General features: G+C 38.6%; 2 protein-coding genes across 7 annotated transcripts; one reads left to right on the forward strand and one right to left on the reverse strand.

The window, feature by feature from the left end:
* Positions 1-3,384: 3,384 nt before the first annotated feature.
* Positions 3,385-8,027, reverse strand: rnf8 (ring finger protein 8, E3 ubiquitin protein ligase). 5 transcript variants are annotated; one of them, XM_067482684.1, is made up of 10 exons: positions 7,797-8,027; positions 7,450-7,578; positions 6,632-7,080; positions 6,117-6,324; positions 5,453-5,515; positions 5,222-5,311; positions 5,015-5,122; positions 4,722-4,926; positions 4,469-4,504; positions 3,385-3,796 (listed from the first exon to the last, which is right to left on the reverse strand). In XM_067482684.1, the coding sequence occupies exons 1-10, from the start codon at positions 7,917-7,919 to the stop codon at positions 3,588-3,590; spliced, it is 1,620 nt and encodes a 539-aa protein (XP_067338785.1). In that variant the 5' UTR covers positions 7,920-8,027; the 3' UTR covers positions 3,385-3,587. The 5 variants fall into 5 exon arrangements, with proteins under 5 accessions (XP_067338785.1, XP_067338784.1, XP_067338786.1 ...); XM_067482683.1 differs by having other exon boundaries at positions 3,385-3,799; XM_067482685.1 differs by having other exon boundaries at positions 3,620-3,799; positions 4,429-4,504.
* Positions 8,028-9,204: 1,177 nt separating this feature from the next.
* On the forward strand, positions 9,205-16,248 carry aida (axin interactor, dorsalization associated). 2 transcript variants are annotated; one of them, XM_067482691.1, is made up of 10 exons: positions 9,212-9,539; positions 10,268-10,334; positions 10,464-10,517; positions 11,075-11,129; positions 11,214-11,277; positions 11,683-11,786; positions 12,819-12,941; positions 13,147-13,269; positions 13,488-13,605; positions 13,714-16,248. In XM_067482691.1, the coding sequence occupies exons 1-10, from the start codon at positions 9,433-9,435 to the stop codon at positions 13,811-13,813; spliced, it is 915 nt and encodes a 304-aa protein (XP_067338792.1). In that variant the 5' UTR covers positions 9,212-9,432; the 3' UTR covers positions 13,814-16,248. The 2 variants fall into 2 exon arrangements, with proteins under 2 accessions (XP_067338794.1, XP_067338792.1); XM_067482693.1 differs by lacking the exon at positions 12,819-12,941 and having other exon boundaries at positions 9,205-9,539.
* The last annotated feature ends 1,026 nt before the right edge of the window (positions 16,249-17,274 follow it).

A 17,274-nucleotide genomic window follows, 5' to 3' on the forward strand; every position in this document is an offset into this window, starting at 1 on the left:
GCCTGCCAACCCACTGCTATTATCCAATTATGCTGAATATTGTTTGAACAGTTTGAAACAAAAGAAGGATCTTAACACCAATGATGGGTGAGTGTGTTTTTAGTGTGCTAAAAGGGTGTGTGCTGGAGCTGCTGCAGTGTTCAGCCTGATCATGCTGTGAAGAACATTTGGATTCTACAAAGCTGGCAGATGGAGCACGGATATGAACCAGGGCCTTTTTGGATAAGAGCATCCTGGAGTGAATCCAACTATCTTACAAAAAGCAACACAAGAGTGTAGGAGGGTGCAAATGAGAGAATACCACCTTTAGAGCTGCTGAATGCCACTGTGTGTTAATGAAAAACATACAAGCCAAATTGTTCTGTATAAAAGCAGGTAATAGCCGACTATATTCTAAAAACTATATACATTTTATAAAAACATTGCATGATATGCAGTAGGAGAGAAAATGCAGTGCTGCTAATATGCTCTGCACAAACATTCTAACAAAACATCACCTATAGAATCCAGCAATATTCCAATATTTTTGTCTGGTTGACAGTCTAAAAGCCACAGATATTTGATTGATTATTATATATGAGAACAAAAAGCTTTAATTTGAAAATGGGAAAAGTTGCAACCAGTGAGTGTCAGTTTTGCTTCAAAAACATCAGTAAAAATGGTTATTCTGTAGTTGCATATTCAATTTTCTTCCACTGAGTAACAAGCTAAGTGAGTAATAGTAGAACTGATAATCTGTGTAAGATGTAGCCATGGCTACAAATAGAGTCAGGTTCATGATGCAGCAAAAAAATAAAAAATTCTGCATCCATGCAGAAGCTCAGAGAGTGTGTGCGAAAGAGAGATGGCTGTTACTGACAACATTAGGTTGCTTTAGGAGTCAGATGCAGAGATGGACGAATGAATAAGAGGTTCCAACTGAACCCCTAAGGCAGCCCATCACTGTCGACCTCATGTAATATGGCTCGACAGACACACGCTCCCCTCGTACTCCAGCTTTAATGGACCAGGGTGACATCAGTCAGCCACAGCGCAGGAGGCAAACTCACTGTGCGAGCTGCTGTTCCCTGTGCACTCGGGGCAGAGGCTGTGATGTTTCTCGCTGCAAGAACTGTACAGGTTCACTGATCAGCTTGACATGTATGTTGTTTTGGCTTAATGTGGCACGATTCAGCCATCAAACATTAGCCTATATGTGGAGCTGATTTAAAAATGTTTATATTTAATAAAATAGTGATGTTCTTTAGCTTTTTATTTAGCCAGATTTTAGCCTGGCTTTTGACTTAAATATTTTTATGTGTGCTATCCATTTATTTACATATCATATTACTTTCCTTTATTCTCTTGTCGATTTTCTTGCTATATAACTTATTTGACTGGGTTTTTTACATTCTTGTGCATGACACTGAGAATTTCAAGGACTCAAAATAAAATGTCACCAAAAGAGCTTGAGTGCATGCTGTTTTATACATGTAGGAGATGGTTTTGGCGTACTGAGAACATGCAGTGGTTATTATTGGTACAATTGAGGCAGTTATCCAAATGCAGCACCAGCTTAGTATGAAAAGCTTCCTCCTCACTTTTAGGGCTGGTGCCATCTCACTTCCACTTGCTTTCAACACCTAATAAGATGTTGTATGAGTTGCTAGGCAATCCAACAAAAGGTGTAAGAATTTAGTCTTTATTTTTAAGCAATTACATGCCAATAACATGTCACAATACTATAGACACTTATTTTATACTGTACAAAGCATCAAAACAATGACTCCCATGACAACAAACTTGATTACTGGTACCATTAGGTGATAATGAATGTAACCTTAAATCAAAAATAAAATATGAATAATGAGCCAAACAATTGTGCATGCTTACCACTAAGCACTTGCCCTATTTGTGAATGTACTGTGAACCCAAATGAGCTTTTCTTTCATATCTTAAGACATTGAGGTCATTCAGTTGGTTGTTTATGTAAGTCAGGGCCAGTGAGACATGAGGTGAACTCTGTAGTGAGGCCAGTGGGAGTGATTAACTCTCTTCCTTTATGTCAGCCTCAGAGCCTTTCAGCGAAGCTGCTCTGGAGCTGCTCAGCAGCTGACATTAACAACCTATCTGCACCACACCAACCAACTCCCATGACGGCATGTTGATGAAGGGAAAGCAGAGCATGAGACCACAAAATAACAACAATGAAAACAATAAACTGGGTTTGGCAGTTTTTCAGGAGACACGGTGTATTATTATATCACAATTCTTTTTCATGCACAGCAAGTCTTAAAAACAGCTTTTCAGCCACATTTTCAGGTACTTGGGTCTGTCTGAAAAGTTTGTACATTTCAGAACTGAATCTGTGTGAAATTTGGGGGTATTGCATTTTATGTCACCCACACATCCATTGATGGCTTCAGCTCATTTCAGAACGCAATTAAAATTAACTTGCACACAAAAGCCTAGTCAAAGTTTGTCGATCCATGCAAACACATACATCTACAGTAATGTTTAAGTGTTGTAAGTTTTATTTTCAATGTAATTCATTACATTTAATTGTAGTTCCACTTCATTTTACAGGTCCTGTATTTTCCAGATAATTTGCTGGAAAGGTTTCTCATAATTTTGGATAAACATGCTGGAATTTAGTTGTTAATTTCTAGGAAGTTTTCAACAAAAGGCATACGTGACTGATAAGGAACATGGGAAGACTATAAATTACTAGTTATTAACTACCAGGTCCATTTATGTAAAAATTCCTAAAGAAAAAACATTTTGAATAAATAATTGCCCAAGAGATTCCAAGAAAGAGTACAATGAACTCTTACTTCTGGATCCATTAGAAACATTGCTACACTTAGTCACATTATTTACTGTAAGTTGCATCAGGTCAATTAGACTTTATTTGGTTTACTTGGAAACATTTCACTACTGAATCAAGTGGCCATGGGAGGAGGATATAACTGCCTAGCCAACTTTCCACAGACTGAAAAAGCTACAACACTAGACCTGACGCAACTTCCTGGTAACTGTACCTGGATGAGTAACCTGGATGAGTAACGGCAACAAAGTTCATAGCAAATTAAGATGTTACAGGGAAAAACTTGCAATTAGTAGAAAACGTAAGAGGGAAGTTCCTGGGAAATTATCTGGAATGTCTGAGACGTGTAAAATAAAGCATTCCAACAATATCCCTCGTTTTGACAAAACGTGTTTTGTGAACACCGTGACGTGTTTGTATGAACTCAGAGAACACTTCTAGCATTTCCTGTAGATAGACCTATAACCTATTATAATGATTTACTACTTTCTTAGAACCATACCTGCCCCCAAAAAACCCCCCAAAACAAAACAGGTCAAAGAGGACATTAGAACACATAAACAGGAAATGACCATGAAAATGCTTAGGAAACTTTATTCCTTGTGTTGAAAAAAAGACAGTAAGATAATCAGTTTTCAAAAAAGAAAAACACACACCTTAGCTGTTTGTAAGGCTCATCTTGAGGCCAAACTTTGCTTTCAACATCTTAAATGTCCTATTATTCCAGGGAAAGGCCTACATCAGGACCAAAAAGTCCAATTCACATTACAGGAAATCAGGGCTAATCCTCAGAGTCATCAAAACTTTCATCTGAGTAACCACTGTAGGGCGAACTGGAGTCCAAGTGGATGCTACTGTCTGTGTCCACAGAGACCAGAGAGCTCAGGCTGCTATCTATGGACACCAAGCTGCTGCTGTCACTGTCGCTGTCGCTTTCACTGCTCCTGCTACTGTCGTCATCATGGATCACCATCACCGCCGCGGAGACAGCTGCTGTAAAACATTTGCAAACATTGGAAAAAAGAACAACTTTCTTCTGATTCATTGTCAGTTTGTCAAGTTCTTCACGTGTCACAGCAAAAGGCTGACATTAATCTACAAATTCCACAAAAACAACAACGAATTCATTACTGAACTGTATTACATCCTGCCGTCACAGTTGTGGACAAAATTACAGCAACATCATGAAAACATAAAGCCACTAAACAGCAGCAACATTGCCATTCTCACAAAAGAAGAAATTCCTGCAGAACTCTTGTATTATGCTTCTGCTTTGGTGCTGCTAATTACCTGACACCTCAATGCAAGTCCAGCACATTCATTCAGACCATCTCCCTTTCCTTTTGTAGGAAAATGACTAAATAAGTTACAGTATATCAGTGTCATACATACTCTAGCTTCATGTGTGTAACTAAAGAGGGGAGTAACCATGAGGTTTAAAAAACTAATCCCATTGGAAACAGGGGAAATATTAGGGTTGCAGGTACAATGGGGCAAAGTACATACAACTATCAAAATTATTATCCGTCAACTTTTTCTTTTTTTATGGAAAGCTGTGCTTTGAAACTCAGCACCCAGTTCGCCCCATGATCAAACGGACTCTTATCGGTTTCTGTACTCACTGTACAACCTCCCCGAGCAATCTGAAGGCTTTCCACTGACCTGATGTGTTGACCTCGTGGTCTCGAGCTTGCTTATCTGAAAAGGGGAAAACTTAGTTTTAGCCCCAAACACTAACACATAGTTTTCTACAAAAACAGTCAGGTCACCTGTAACATAGTGAACTCCCTATTATTATTTTTTGTATATTGTGTTCAAGCTGATATTTAAAACAATGCAGTAAAACTTAAATGCCAGTTCTCTGGCTGTATAAACTCTTGGATACTAAGGACATAAGTGATAACGCACCTCTCACCTTTCCTCTCAGAGATGAGCGTCTGACGTCTCGCCTTCATGTCCAGGCTCAGGTTTTCCACCATCCGGTCGATGCAGTTGTCCAGCGCCAGGCAGCGGGTCTGGGACTGGATGGCCTGTCGGCAGATGGGACACTCATCTTTCTTTTTGCGCCACTGCTTGATGCAGTGACAGCAGAAGCTGTGAGCGCAGTTCAGGATGACTGCCTGCAGATAAGAAAACAAAATTACAAGTACCAAATTAATTGTTTTTGGTGGTATTAATTTTCATCATCAAAGATTATGTCAAACTGACCTCAATGAAGAGCTCAGAGCAGATGATGCACTGAAGTTCATTCTCCAAAACTTCAGTCACTTGTGTCACAACCTCATCTTTTTGAGCCCTTGCCTTTTCTTTCTCCTCCTGCAAGAAAGCAAGAAAATAAAGTCTCAAAATTCAATGACCAAAGGCTAAATTATAAACAACCATAAAATGACTTGTATATATACAGTATGAATATACCTTTGTAACTTCCAGCTCTCGATTCTTTGCCGAAAGAACCTCTTCAAAGCCTTGCCGAGAAAGGGCGAGTTCACCTAGTACTTTCTTTTGCTAAAAACAGTTAAAAACAGATTCACAAATTAGAACAGGTAAAAATGATCAGAAAAATGTATTCAATTATGTGCATTTCTCGTAACTTATTTCGATCGCTTGTATTTGTGTATCTCTACCACGCAAGCTTTGGTTTCTTACCTCTTGCAAGGCATCTTCCAACTGCTTTTTTAAAAGCTCCTCTTGCTGCTGCGTTTTCTGTGCCTAAAAACACAAAAAGTTACATTTGAGGGGAAGTTTTGTTATGTCCACAAACCATTCAGACAAAAATTGCATTTCACAACATTTTGTATTGTAGCATTGTCTTATATCCGGAAAAACAGCTACCCCACATCACAAACAGAGCAGTTCGTTTAAGGGCTCTGGAATAGGGGGAAACACAGTTGAAAGTGTTATTGTTCACGTCCTCGTGCAGCATTCTGTTTAGATGTTACACAACCTTTCTGTAAAGGAAGTGTTATGCTCAAATACATCCTCAATTTCTGGGCATTTCGTGTTAAAAAAAAAAAAAAAAACTATTTCATTTTAAGATTGCAAAAGCAACTTAAATTTAAAGAGAAACGTGAAGCAATTGGCTGCTCAGAACTGCCAGTGTATTGCTTAACTCAAAAAAAAAACAACAACAACAAAAGCAGATCTCCATACAATGTGCTATACAGTATAATTCTGAATTTAAAATAGTTAGCTTATGCCTTATGAACGGGCAAACAAGTAAAATAGTATATAGATGTTATGGCAGATATCTATAATTTTCAGTTTGGTGATGCATACGCTTAATGTATAGTAATAATTAAAAACACCTCACCTCTAACTGCCTCTTAGTTTCACTGAAGGACTTCTCTAATGTCTCCATTCGGCGCATTTTGGCTCTGAGCGTCTCCAGCTGACCCTGCAGCTCCCTGACCTGCTCCTCTCTGAGCGGGTTACATTGTTGGGGCTCTCCCTCCAGAGAGGCTACCTGCCTCTGGGTGTCATCCACTTGCTCCCTCAACAACACAATGTTTTGACTATACCTGCAGATAAAAATGCAATGCAATGACGTGCTTGTTATGTTATTCATAACACTAAACTGTCTTTGCTTTGACAAAACAGGCAACTTGAAGAAGTCATCTTTAAAAATTTGTGATGGAAATTTATCACTAACATTTAATACACCAAGCAAGTATATTATTTAATAGAGCAAAAAAAGTTTCATCTGCAGCCCCATTTATGGGCTTGATTGTGATAGATTTATCTTTCAGAGAAACAGATCCTTAGCTATGTGGCTTAAATGTCATGAGAACACGAGAGAGACACAGACTGGGGCCAGGTGTGACATACATCTGCAAATTGTCCACACCACAGGGAGTACTGGAGTCATCAGATAGCTGGTCTACTTCCTGGACTTGTCCCCTGGGAGCAGTTTCCTTCCACTGGCTGTGACTGAGTCTCTGCTGGGGTTTCGCTGGAGACAGGGGACAGGGCTTTGCTAATGACTTGTCTGCAGAAGAGAGGCGGTAAAGCTTGGGCTTTGAGGTAGAAGGCTCTACTTCTTCTACAGTCAACTTCCTTTTGGACTTCTTAGAAACATGGGCTGCTTTAGCGCCCTCTTTGTGTGCCTTTGCCAGATAGTGTCTAATGTCTTTGAGAAGCCGCTGGATGAGGATGTAGTCAAACTCCACTTTGGTTCCAGCTACGGGAACCCCAAGTTGTATAGAGTCTCCAGGCCTGAGCTGGTGAGCTTCTTCAGCAGGAATGCGGTTTCCATTCACCCACACACCGTTGAGACTCTAAGAAAGAAAGAACTGTCTTTATCAGCTACTGTTAATTAATATTAATTAATATTCATTCAAATATCAGAAAATTGTTCATTATTTTGGAGGATCTGAAACAACATTTATATTTTGGGAATGTCCATAATTTTTGTTCAGAATTATTACACTATATACATTTCAGGTGAGCCACTAATTCTACTTAGTGCAATGTCAAAGAGGCTATAAGAAGATCATAACGATAGTGCTTCTTTCTTGAAATTTTGACTAACAGAGCTTCAATGCTTATTAAATGATTAGCCAACTGAAACACAAGTGGCATATATGTTTATGTTTAGTAAGAGAATTAAAAAGAGCATATTATCCACAGTCGAGCAAATCAGAAACCTTCTTGTCTGTCACAGTCCACTGGCCATCCTCCCTTTGCTTGAGAGTGCAATGCAGTCTGGAGATCATGAGAGGACAGGTCGGGGACAGCAGCTGGTAGGTTACATCCATACCACGTCCAATGGTGATCTGGACATCCAAACACAAATATGACATGTAGTTAGCTTAGCGCTTTCAGCTCATTAGAACATGTGGATACACTTTATTAACTGAAGAACAAAGCTTAACACTTAACAAAACGGAACATATTAGCTAAACTGTGGAAAATATGTGTAATGAAAATCTCAGTAAACTGTGGACTTGAGGCAAATTTCGTTAGCTAGTCAGCTAGCATTAGCAAACTGCACCTCAGTGTTTTCGAACAAGCGGAGCCAGTCTGAATGTTTTCCCACTCTCATTAAGCATAACACTTCTGAATCTGAACATTCATCTTCTTCAGCCGCAGCAGAATCCGTCGTCACATTATCCATTTTATCTCATTATGTCTACGGCCAAAAGGACCTAAAACGCATCAGTAACGTGCTGTGCTGTTTCTGTCCCATAGCTACCAAGGGGGAAACATTAGCACCGACAGGAAGACGTTTGGTTTGTTTTCAAAATAAAGCAGCACGGGCCCGAAAAGTCAACTCTTCTATGTGTAAACAGAATTTCAGTAGAATTCGCTATTAATGAATTTAATGCTAGTTAAAATATAAATAGTAAAACTAAATTTGAAAATAAAAGAAAATATATGCACAAACCTGTACATAATTCTAAAACAATTAACGTGTAGAGGTTTTTCTATTAGGGTGTGTGAATTAAACCTATTTATTAAAAAATAAACGTGTTTAAGTTTTGCATCACCATGTGCAGACTCACTTTCATTATTAATCAATTCGTCATGTAGGTAACTAACTAATTTACAGTAATACTAAAATTATTATTTTTTTAAAAACTATTTTTCAGATTGAATTATTCCGGTCATGAGTGTCTTGATTAATTTAGCATTGACTGAGTCTATAAATGATTTTCGCTATTGTTTAAAAAAATAAAAGTGATGTCTTCCGTTTGCTTATTTTGTCCAACAAATCACGAAAAACATATATATATTTAGTTTACTGTCATATATGCTTGATAAATATGAGAGAAAAAATGGCAAACCCTCACATTTGAGAGGAAACCACAGAATGTTTGGATTTTTTAATTGAACTATCAATATATCTATCAAACGATCAAAATACAAACAATTTTCTGTTACTTGACTCTTTAGCAACTTGGCTGTCTAGTCTTAAGTGCCCCATTACAATTATTAAAGCCCAGTGCTATGTCTTAAAATTGGTGGTTTCCAGTTTAATCTCACAATAGACAATGAAAAACAGCCCACATTCACAGCTGAAAAGCTGCAGCAATGTTTGGTATTTTTGTTAAAATGTAATTCAAATTTGTACCTAATTGCCAAAATAGCTGTGCTTTTATTGGGGGGATTACTGTGCAACCAGCCAGATCCTGTTTTAACAGGCAAATAAGAGGCCTCTTATTAACTCAATTTCAATGTGAGTGATGGAGATAAAGATGTGTTGCAATATTTATCTGGAAACAATAGGTAGGTCGCCACATCACTAACACTGGATGCCCCAATGGCCTATATGAAAGTGCAAAGTGTGTGGTGGACAAAACTGGCATCTTATGTAAATAACACTTTTGTGCAACAGCTTTATAACTATCCAGCCATTGGTTTTCCTGCGTACATCCTATTGCTGCTCACTCGGGCGACCCCGCGTCCCAAAACGCGCGCACCCCGCAGCACCGGGCGGGACTTCCTTTCTCTTGCGGATGCGATCCTAGGATGAGCAGGCAGAAAGGGCTTGGTCGGGGTGTCACCGGTCTATCTGTGCGCCTCCGGACAGCAGATAACCTGGCTGACGACGCTGCCGAAGCCCCGTAGATGAATCTCCTCCTCGGCTATGCTGCCCTGAGAGCACTGCGAGTACCCGCCCCGCCAAAATGTCTGATGTTAACAAGACTATTCAGAAATGGCACGCCAGTTTTAAGAAAGGCACAGACTTTGACTCGTGGGGACAATTAGTGGAGGCTATAGATGAGTATCAAATGTAAGTTGCATTCAACATGTGTATCCTGGCTCTCCACACAGCTGGTTTATCCCGAGCGCAGCGCGGGCGGCATGCTTCTTCTCTTCTCCTTTTCACGCATCTGGCCTTAACTCTGCGGGGAGATAACAGTACGTAAGAGACAATTGGTGCATGGTGCTTCACTAAGAAGTTAGCCTCTGAGCTGTCAGTCAGCTGCCACGGCAGTAAATAAACCCTAACCATCCATGACGTGATGTGGCAGTAACAGAGGGAGAGGGGGCCGCTGTGCGCGTGTTTACATCCAAGCTTCATTCACCCACCAGTCTGAGTTGAGGGAAAGTCCGCTCATGAGCCTGTAGTGGAGGGAAAAAAACATCCCGAGCTGCAGTGGGATTTATTTTGTGCCTTGCAGTGCAGAAATGAGCCAATATTCCTCAGAGTATTGAGAAATAGGCAGCCACACCCTCTCGTTGTGGGTGGGTTTACATTGCTGTTTAGTGAAGAATGTTTCCTGCTTCTTAGGCAAAATCTGCCTTTTTACACTTATTTCAAGATCTCATCTGCTTTGTCAAAGAATTAACCTTTTCATTTGAAATTATACTAATAACACACAATGTACATCTTGATGCATTATACCTTGACCGCAAGAGGGCGCAAACACACACAATGCAGCCACCCTTAAATAAACTCATCTCATAGAGTGTCAAGCATGGATGCATCTCTAACTGTGTTCTTATTATTTACTGTAGTTTAGCGAGACAGCTGCAAAAAGAAGCCCAGTCAACAAACTCGTCAGATTTCACAGAGGAGCAGAAGGTAATCATGGCACCTCACTTTAACAACCTCTGGTTAAGTAAAGACACATTTTGCATAATCTCACAAGTGTTTTTTATTTGAATATATGTTTTTTTTTTTTTTTTTTTTTTTACTTTATTATGTTTTTAGAAAACCTTAGGAAAGATTGCAACATGCCTGGAGATGAGAGGTACCAGTCTGCAGGTTTGTGATAAGCATCCACACGCTTTTGTCCTACCCAGGATTTTCCGAATAAACCAACAAAATAGAATGTGGGTCAAATAGCATGTCTCCTTTTGGTCAGTTGAAGCACGCAGTCACATTAACATGCAAAGTTACAAAGCAGAATTCCATTTAAATGTGCAAGAAACAAACAGATTAGACAAAAGTATTAAATTAGCTGCCAAAAGTTATGTGAAAACCCTATGAATTGATTTACCATTTATGGTGTTTTGCACTTTCAGCAATTTGAATTGGAGCTCATACTTGTTTATGCTCCCGTCTGTGGAAAATCCAAATCAGATGCCGCTGCAAATATAAAGAAATTGTAATTGAATTGAATTTAATCGCGGTGAAGAAAAACGAAGTCCCGTTATTAAAACTACTACGAGCATGTTTGACAGATGTAGTTAGATTTAAATGTATGAGTGTAAAAATATTAGGAAAAAAATATGCTTTGCGTCAAACATAAAATATTTTATCAGGTCATTAAACTCACAAAGACCCTTCAGTATTAAATGTGACACTTGTCTTTTTCTTAGTGCACACAGTCAAAGGAGGAGTTCAAGTTAGAAGACCTGAAAAAACTGGAAAGCAGTAAGTGGATGAGTCCGTTTGTCTACTCTCCTTCCATCTCTGGTACCACTTGTCTTACACCTGACTTTCTCCTCTTGTTATCAGTTATCAAAAACATACTGACCTTCAACAAGGAGTTTCCTTTCGATGTCCAGCCAGTGCCCTTAAGGTAATTATCCATCAACTGGCATCAGTGTCACATACTATTATGTACATTGAGGTTGTGAGAGATGTGTTGATTCTTTGTGTAATGGCTGGCAGCCTTGTAGGTGCAACTGCTTGAAAGAGAGTGGAAGGGATCAGATCCAGAGAGCAGGTGGTCGGATGGTTAGAGAATTTATTTTATGAAATACCTACAAAGCTGTGTAAAATGTCCATAATAAGTACTGTGCTCAGAGCCAAAGACAAACTTTGAGGACTTCAGACAAGTAATCAGTTTTCTCTACTTCTGTTCCTCAGTGTTCCACAGTAAATCAGTGGGAGAGGAAACCACCCAATACAGACAGAAAATAAATTCCAAGTCGGTTCCAAAAAAACCTTAACAGCAGGTACACTTTCTATTCTTTATTTTCAGGAAAATCCTTGCTCCGGGTGAAGAGGAGAACCTTGAGCTGGAGGAGGAGGAAGATGCAGCAGCAGGAGCAGGTGCTACAGAGGCTTTCCCCCCACGAGCGCCTGGTACTGTCCATTCACCTGCTGAATAAACTCATGCAGTGTTTGAGACGTTTGCCTGGCTGTATGATGACGTGTCCTGTGTTAGTTGGCTGTTTGACCGTGTGTCTTTTTGTTCTTTCTGTCGGTGCTGTGCATGGCTTCGTCGCTCATTCCCACACGCTTCATTTGCAGCTTCGCAAGGTATGGCTTTAATCTTCTGAGTTTTTATCACAGCTATTCAGTGCAAATCTGCAGCTTGATTCAGAAGAGTTAATCTGATAATTAGATGGTTATTTTTGACTGCAGATGAAGGTTAATAAACTTTCATCACAAGAGGGCTGACGTCCTGTATTTTTACTAAGTCGGTCTTCACTTCTTAGCTTTGACTCAGCTATGTTTATTTATAACTGTGCAGGAAAGCACATTTGCAAACTAATAGGAATGGGAATTAGATGAATTTTTTTAAAGTTGATTAATAAAGATATTTATTCCAATAATCACTACGTAAATCCTACTGGTAGAACTGTGAAACGATAGCTTCATGCTTTCAAATAATGCCACATTTCATTTTGTGTTGCTGAGTCTGCTACTGTCATATGTCCTGCCTGCCCGTGTGTGTGTGTGTGTGTGTCAGTGTGTGTGGGTGTGTGTAGTGCACAGGGAAATGCTTTCTCAAAATTAGTTCCACTTCTCTATGATGTTTTAAAAAAAAAGTATTTCTATCATTGTTAAACTTCCAAAGTCTAACCCTGGTTTCAAGTTTGACTTTACAACTTCAAAATCAGTCAATGCAGCTTTAACATATTGTCAAAAAAACTAGAGTTGTGGACCATTGAAGGAAACCGTTGTGGTAAAACACAGTAACAACTGAAAGCCTGCACAACTAAATCTAACCTGGGAGTGAAGCAGGTCTGATTTAATACGCAACAGTTACATTTATTCTTAAAGTGTGCGACCGAAAACACTGTCTGCTGGTTATTGTTTGGTGTGAGGTGATGTCATTATCCAGTGTTATACTATGCCATTGTTAAAGTCTTTATCTCTTGTCCTGTACAGGTACCTTGTTGCCACGGTTACCATCAGAGCCCAGGATGACGCTACTTACAATAAAGATAGAAAAAATTGGATTAAAGGATGCCGGACAATGCATCGATCCTTATATGACGATTAGTGTCAAAGGTATTAGTTCTCAGATTTGTGAACATTCGTGAACAAAGTGAGTTTGGTGAATTGGTGAAGACCACCACAGCTGCTAGGTTCTTTGTTTCTGCTGTGGTTCCCCCAACTCTCCGGCTGTCTAGGGAGAAAACTATAATCAAGAACTGTTTCCTTCTGGTTTCTGAATGAATTAAAAGTCTGAATTTATGCCAAATTGTCCCTGCAGATGTGAACGGTGTAGATTTGAACCCAGTGCAGGACACCCCTGTGGCCACCAGGAAGGAAGACACCTACATTCATTTTAGTGTGGACGTAGAAATCCAGAGACATTTGGAGAAACTTCCGAAAGGTAATGATTCGTGTTTAAACGCTGATATTTGGCCCATTGCCACTGGGCCGTTTCACGTTAAATTCAATGTCATGAGAGTTTTGTTTTTCAACACCAATGAGACAGCGCTGAAAAGTTAGTTTAAAAGATATTGTGGAATAATGAAATCCTAAAACCCACCTTCTACATCTATCCTGTAATGTTCATACAGTTTACTACCTGTTATAACTTGTTTCCAGGAGCAGCTATCTTCTTTGAATTCAAACACTACAAACCCAAAAAGAGGTTTACCAGCACAAAATGTTTTGCCTTTATGGAAATGGATGAGATTAAACCTGGACCCATCGTAATTGAACTGTGAGTCCAAAAAAGTTTTTTTTTTTTTTTTTAATCCAAACACTTAAATGGATTTTACTGTGTCCTTCTGGATAATTACGCACAAGTTGTACCTTCGTCCACTTTTAGGTACAGGAAGCCCACCGACTACAGAAGAAAGAAACTGCAGCTTCTGACAAAGAAACCACTTTATCTCCATCTTCATCAGACGTTACACAAGGACAGCTAAGTCGGAGAGCACCTTGAACTTTGAACCTCTTCTTTTATTCTCTCTCCACATCCAGCAAAATGTGGTGTTCCACCTCATCAGATGCAGCAAATCAAGGTTGTTGAGTATATAAGGAAAGTAAAAGAACTGAGGCAAAGAATACATCTGTAGAGAGCACCACATTAATTTTTCATTTTTATATTCTTTTGATTATTATTAATATTATTATTATTATTATTATTTTTGCCAATAGTTTATCTCTTCTGTTGCCCGAAAACCTTTTAGAAAAAATATCCTCTAAAAACACTGATGACTATTTGGAGGTTTTTTGTATGACAGCAGTGAAATATTGAACCAGTTAAACCACCTAATTTCCTGTCTTCCATAGCTCACTGATATTTGGGAAACAAGAGCCAAGAGCAGGTGCTTAATATAAGGGTTTTTTTTGTTTAGTTTTTTTGACTTGTCACGTTTGAGTTGTTTGACATTGAACCTTTGGCTAGAGTTAAATTCAGGAAACATTGAAAGAAACCTTTGTTGGTGGACTTGTTAGGGAAGTCATGCAAAGCCCTGAATAAAAAGGGTGCAAGCAGCAGCAGGTTCTTTGCTCCTAAAGGCAACTATAATGTGCTGGACAGCGTGGGGAGTCTCTCATGTGTCTTAAAGGATAATGAATATATAATGAAATACTAAATCAGTCAAATCCAAACTGGGTAATTAAATTTGCATTAAATTGTGAATTTAAATAATCTAATAAAAACTGACTAAGGTAAATAAATTAACCACTGAATTCAGCTATATTTATCTTCACTTAAATAATTCCCAATTTGTTTTTAAAAAGATTTTTAAATTCAAATGTTATTATATCAAATCTCACAATTTGCTTGGTGCTTTAACATTTAATTAAATTTCTTGTGCTTTCATTATTAATCAGCATTAATAGAAATATTGTTTTGTTGTGTTTGTTTTTGCCACTTGGACAGCAGGTACAAGGTATAAACCTAGCATATGATATATTAATCACCTTTTTAAGTGGATCTAAGATCGGACATGTTTTGTCGCCACACAATAAGTCAAATATTTACTTTTTTTAACTTTTTGTTTCCACCAACAAAGTTGTCTACAAGCTACTGTAGTCAACAAGGCTAAGTTTACGTTAAATAATGAAGTAGTCAATTTAACCTGCCCTCAGGTTTTTTTTGTTTTCAAATCAGATCCAGGCCACTTTCATATGTGGACCCAAATCTGATTCCTATCCAATTTCTGTCTAAGATAGGAATTCATGTTTTTTTTTGTGTGTTTCTCACGTTTGTGCACATACACACTTTGCCTCCATCAGTCAGGGTAGACATTTCCCTGTCCAGTAAAATAAAAACGGCATGGTCGTGCAGGAAGGTATGAGGAAGTTTCCGATGTGTTGGATAATTATGGAGAAGGCTCTCTTTAAATCAACATGGAAGGAAAATATTTTAATTAAGCAGTTTTTGAAGAAACTGCATAATTCTACTGTCACACATTGTATTGTACATGTAGGGCTAATGGTTCATAGTGTTAACTGGTATAATTTTGTTATATACAGCTCCGTTTAACCAGATGCCTCTGCATTCTGCTCTGGCATTTTAAAGTAATCTTTAAAGGTTGTATTGGTCAAAGTGTTGAATTTTTATTTAAATTAGATTTCCATGCTCTGAATATTTATTATTACCACCCCAGGAGGAATGACGGCTCCCATCATTTCAGTCTCCATGCTTCAGTATTGATTTATTATGTTTCAGTGTTTCAGATTGATAAATGCATAAGAGTAAAATGGATGCAGCATGGTTTGCATGCTGTAGATGTGTATTATGTATACAATTCAAACCTTTTGTTAGCAGCCTGCATATTTAAAACTAGTTAAAGCAGAAATGCAGTGGACTACACAGATGTTTATCGCCTGCCAGCAAGAGGTTTTTAATCTAGTGCAATTTACAGATCAAATGCTTTAAGTATATAGTTTTATTTGAATGAATAATTTACTTGGAGCTATGTCTAGATAATGCATCTGTGCTCGACAAATATGTGCTCTTGGACTGACTTTTTAAGGATTTCCTTACACAGAAAAGCCCACTACTCTTATTTTGAAATTACAAGTTGCCACGTTATAAAGGGCTTTTATTTTTAAATGAAGTTGCATAAACCTTTTATTTCTATTCTGACCTTTTTTCACTAAAACATCATGCATTGTATTATGTGAGTTTTAGATTTTATTTTTGTAATGTCTCAATATTCAGGACTGTAAATTAACTTTTAAGATACACTAACTGATGAATATACAGTGACCTGTGGATGTACAGTATAAAGCACTATGATGTGGTAGGACTGAGTGTTTTAGTTTTGTTGACAGAGGGGAAATTTATTAAACATTTATGATGCTTTTAATTTTTAATAAAGATCAAATGAGGCATTTTAGTAGATAATTTCATTCAGTGTCATGATTTATAAAAACACTACTAACTGTAAATGTCTTCCTTCCTCACAGAAGAATAGTTTCATATTTTAGCTGTATCAAGATTGTCCCTTAAAACACTACCACTACACAACCAAACTCACATTCATTCAGGTCATGCAGACCCCCCCACCCCCAACATAAAATATCTTGACGTGTTGATCAGGATGAAACAAAGACCACACAGCATGGAGATTGTTTATGGGGGGAACAACAAAATTGTTTTAAAAAACCTGCCTGACCTTTTAAATTAATGTCCATTAAACTATTCTGTTGTGGTTTTCTCAAAAGATCTTCTTCTTTTCCTTTCGGCTGTTCCCTTTCAGGGGACGCCACAGCGAATCATGTGCCTCCATCTAACCCTGTCCTCTGCATCCTCTTCTCTCACACCAACTAACGTCATGTCCTCTCTCACTACGTCCATAAATCTCCTCTTTGGTCTTCCTCTAGACCTCCTGCCAGGCAGCTCCAACCTCAGCATCCGTCTACCGATATATTCACAATTTCTTCTCTGAACATGTTCAAACCACCTCAATGTAACCATACTGTCTTTATCTCCGAAACATCTAACATGAGCTGTCCCTCTGATGTCCTCATTCCTGATACTGTCCATCCTCGTCTCTCCCAAAGAGAACCTCAACATCTTAAGCTCTGCTACCAGCAGCTCTGCCTGATATCTTTTCTTCAGTGCCACTGTCTCTAAGCCGAACAACATCTCTGGTTTCACCACCGTCTTGAAAACCTTTCCTTTCATTCTTGCTGATACTCTTTTGTCACACAACACACCTGACACTTTTCTCCACCCGTTCCAACCTGCCTGCACTTGCGTCTTCACCTCTTTTCCACACTCACCGTTGCTCTCAAAAGATACACGCTAAAAAACAAAAAACAAAAATGTGCATGGCTAGTTACACCTAGGGCTAATAATTAAAATGTATTTCTTTAATCTTTCCAAGTGTCTTCATTTGAATGTTGAGTAAATTCAAGCACCACACTT

Source organism: Channa argus, chromosome 17, assembly GCF_033026475.1.
Source record: "Channa argus isolate prfri chromosome 17, Channa argus male v1.0, whole genome shotgun sequence".
Taxonomy (NCBI): Eukaryota; Metazoa; Chordata; class Actinopteri; order Anabantiformes; family Channidae; genus Channa; species Channa argus.

What these genes read in the sequence shown, in the direction of transcription:
- aida (XM_067482691.1), top strand. Translation starts at nt 9,433, where the DNA reads ATGTCTGATGTTAACAAGACTATTCAGAAATGGCACGCCAGTTTTAAG. An exon ending in TATGACGATTAGTGTCAAAG is followed by an intron (nt 12,942 to 13,146) that starts GTATTAGTTCTC and finishes TTGTCCCTGCAG; the next exon opens with ATGTGAACGGTGTAGATTTG. An exon ending in TTTGGAGAAACTTCCGAAAG is followed by an intron (nt 13,270 to 13,487) that starts GTAATGATTCGT and finishes ACTTGTTTCCAG; the next exon opens with GAGCAGCTATCTTCTTTGAA.
- rnf8 (XM_067482683.1), bottom strand. Translation starts at nt 7,919, where the DNA reads ATGGATAATGTGACGACGGATTCTGCTGCGGCTGAAGAAGATGAATGT. An exon ending in GCTTGTTCGAAAACACTGAG is followed by an intron (nt 7,579 to 7,796) that starts GTGCAGTTTGCT and finishes TTGGATGTCCAG; the next exon opens with ATCACCATTGGACGTGGTAT. An exon ending in GAGAGCTGGAAGTTACAAAG is followed by an intron (nt 5,123 to 5,221) that starts GTATATTCATAC and finishes GCTTTCTTGCAG; the next exon opens with GAGGAGAAAGAAAAGGCAAG.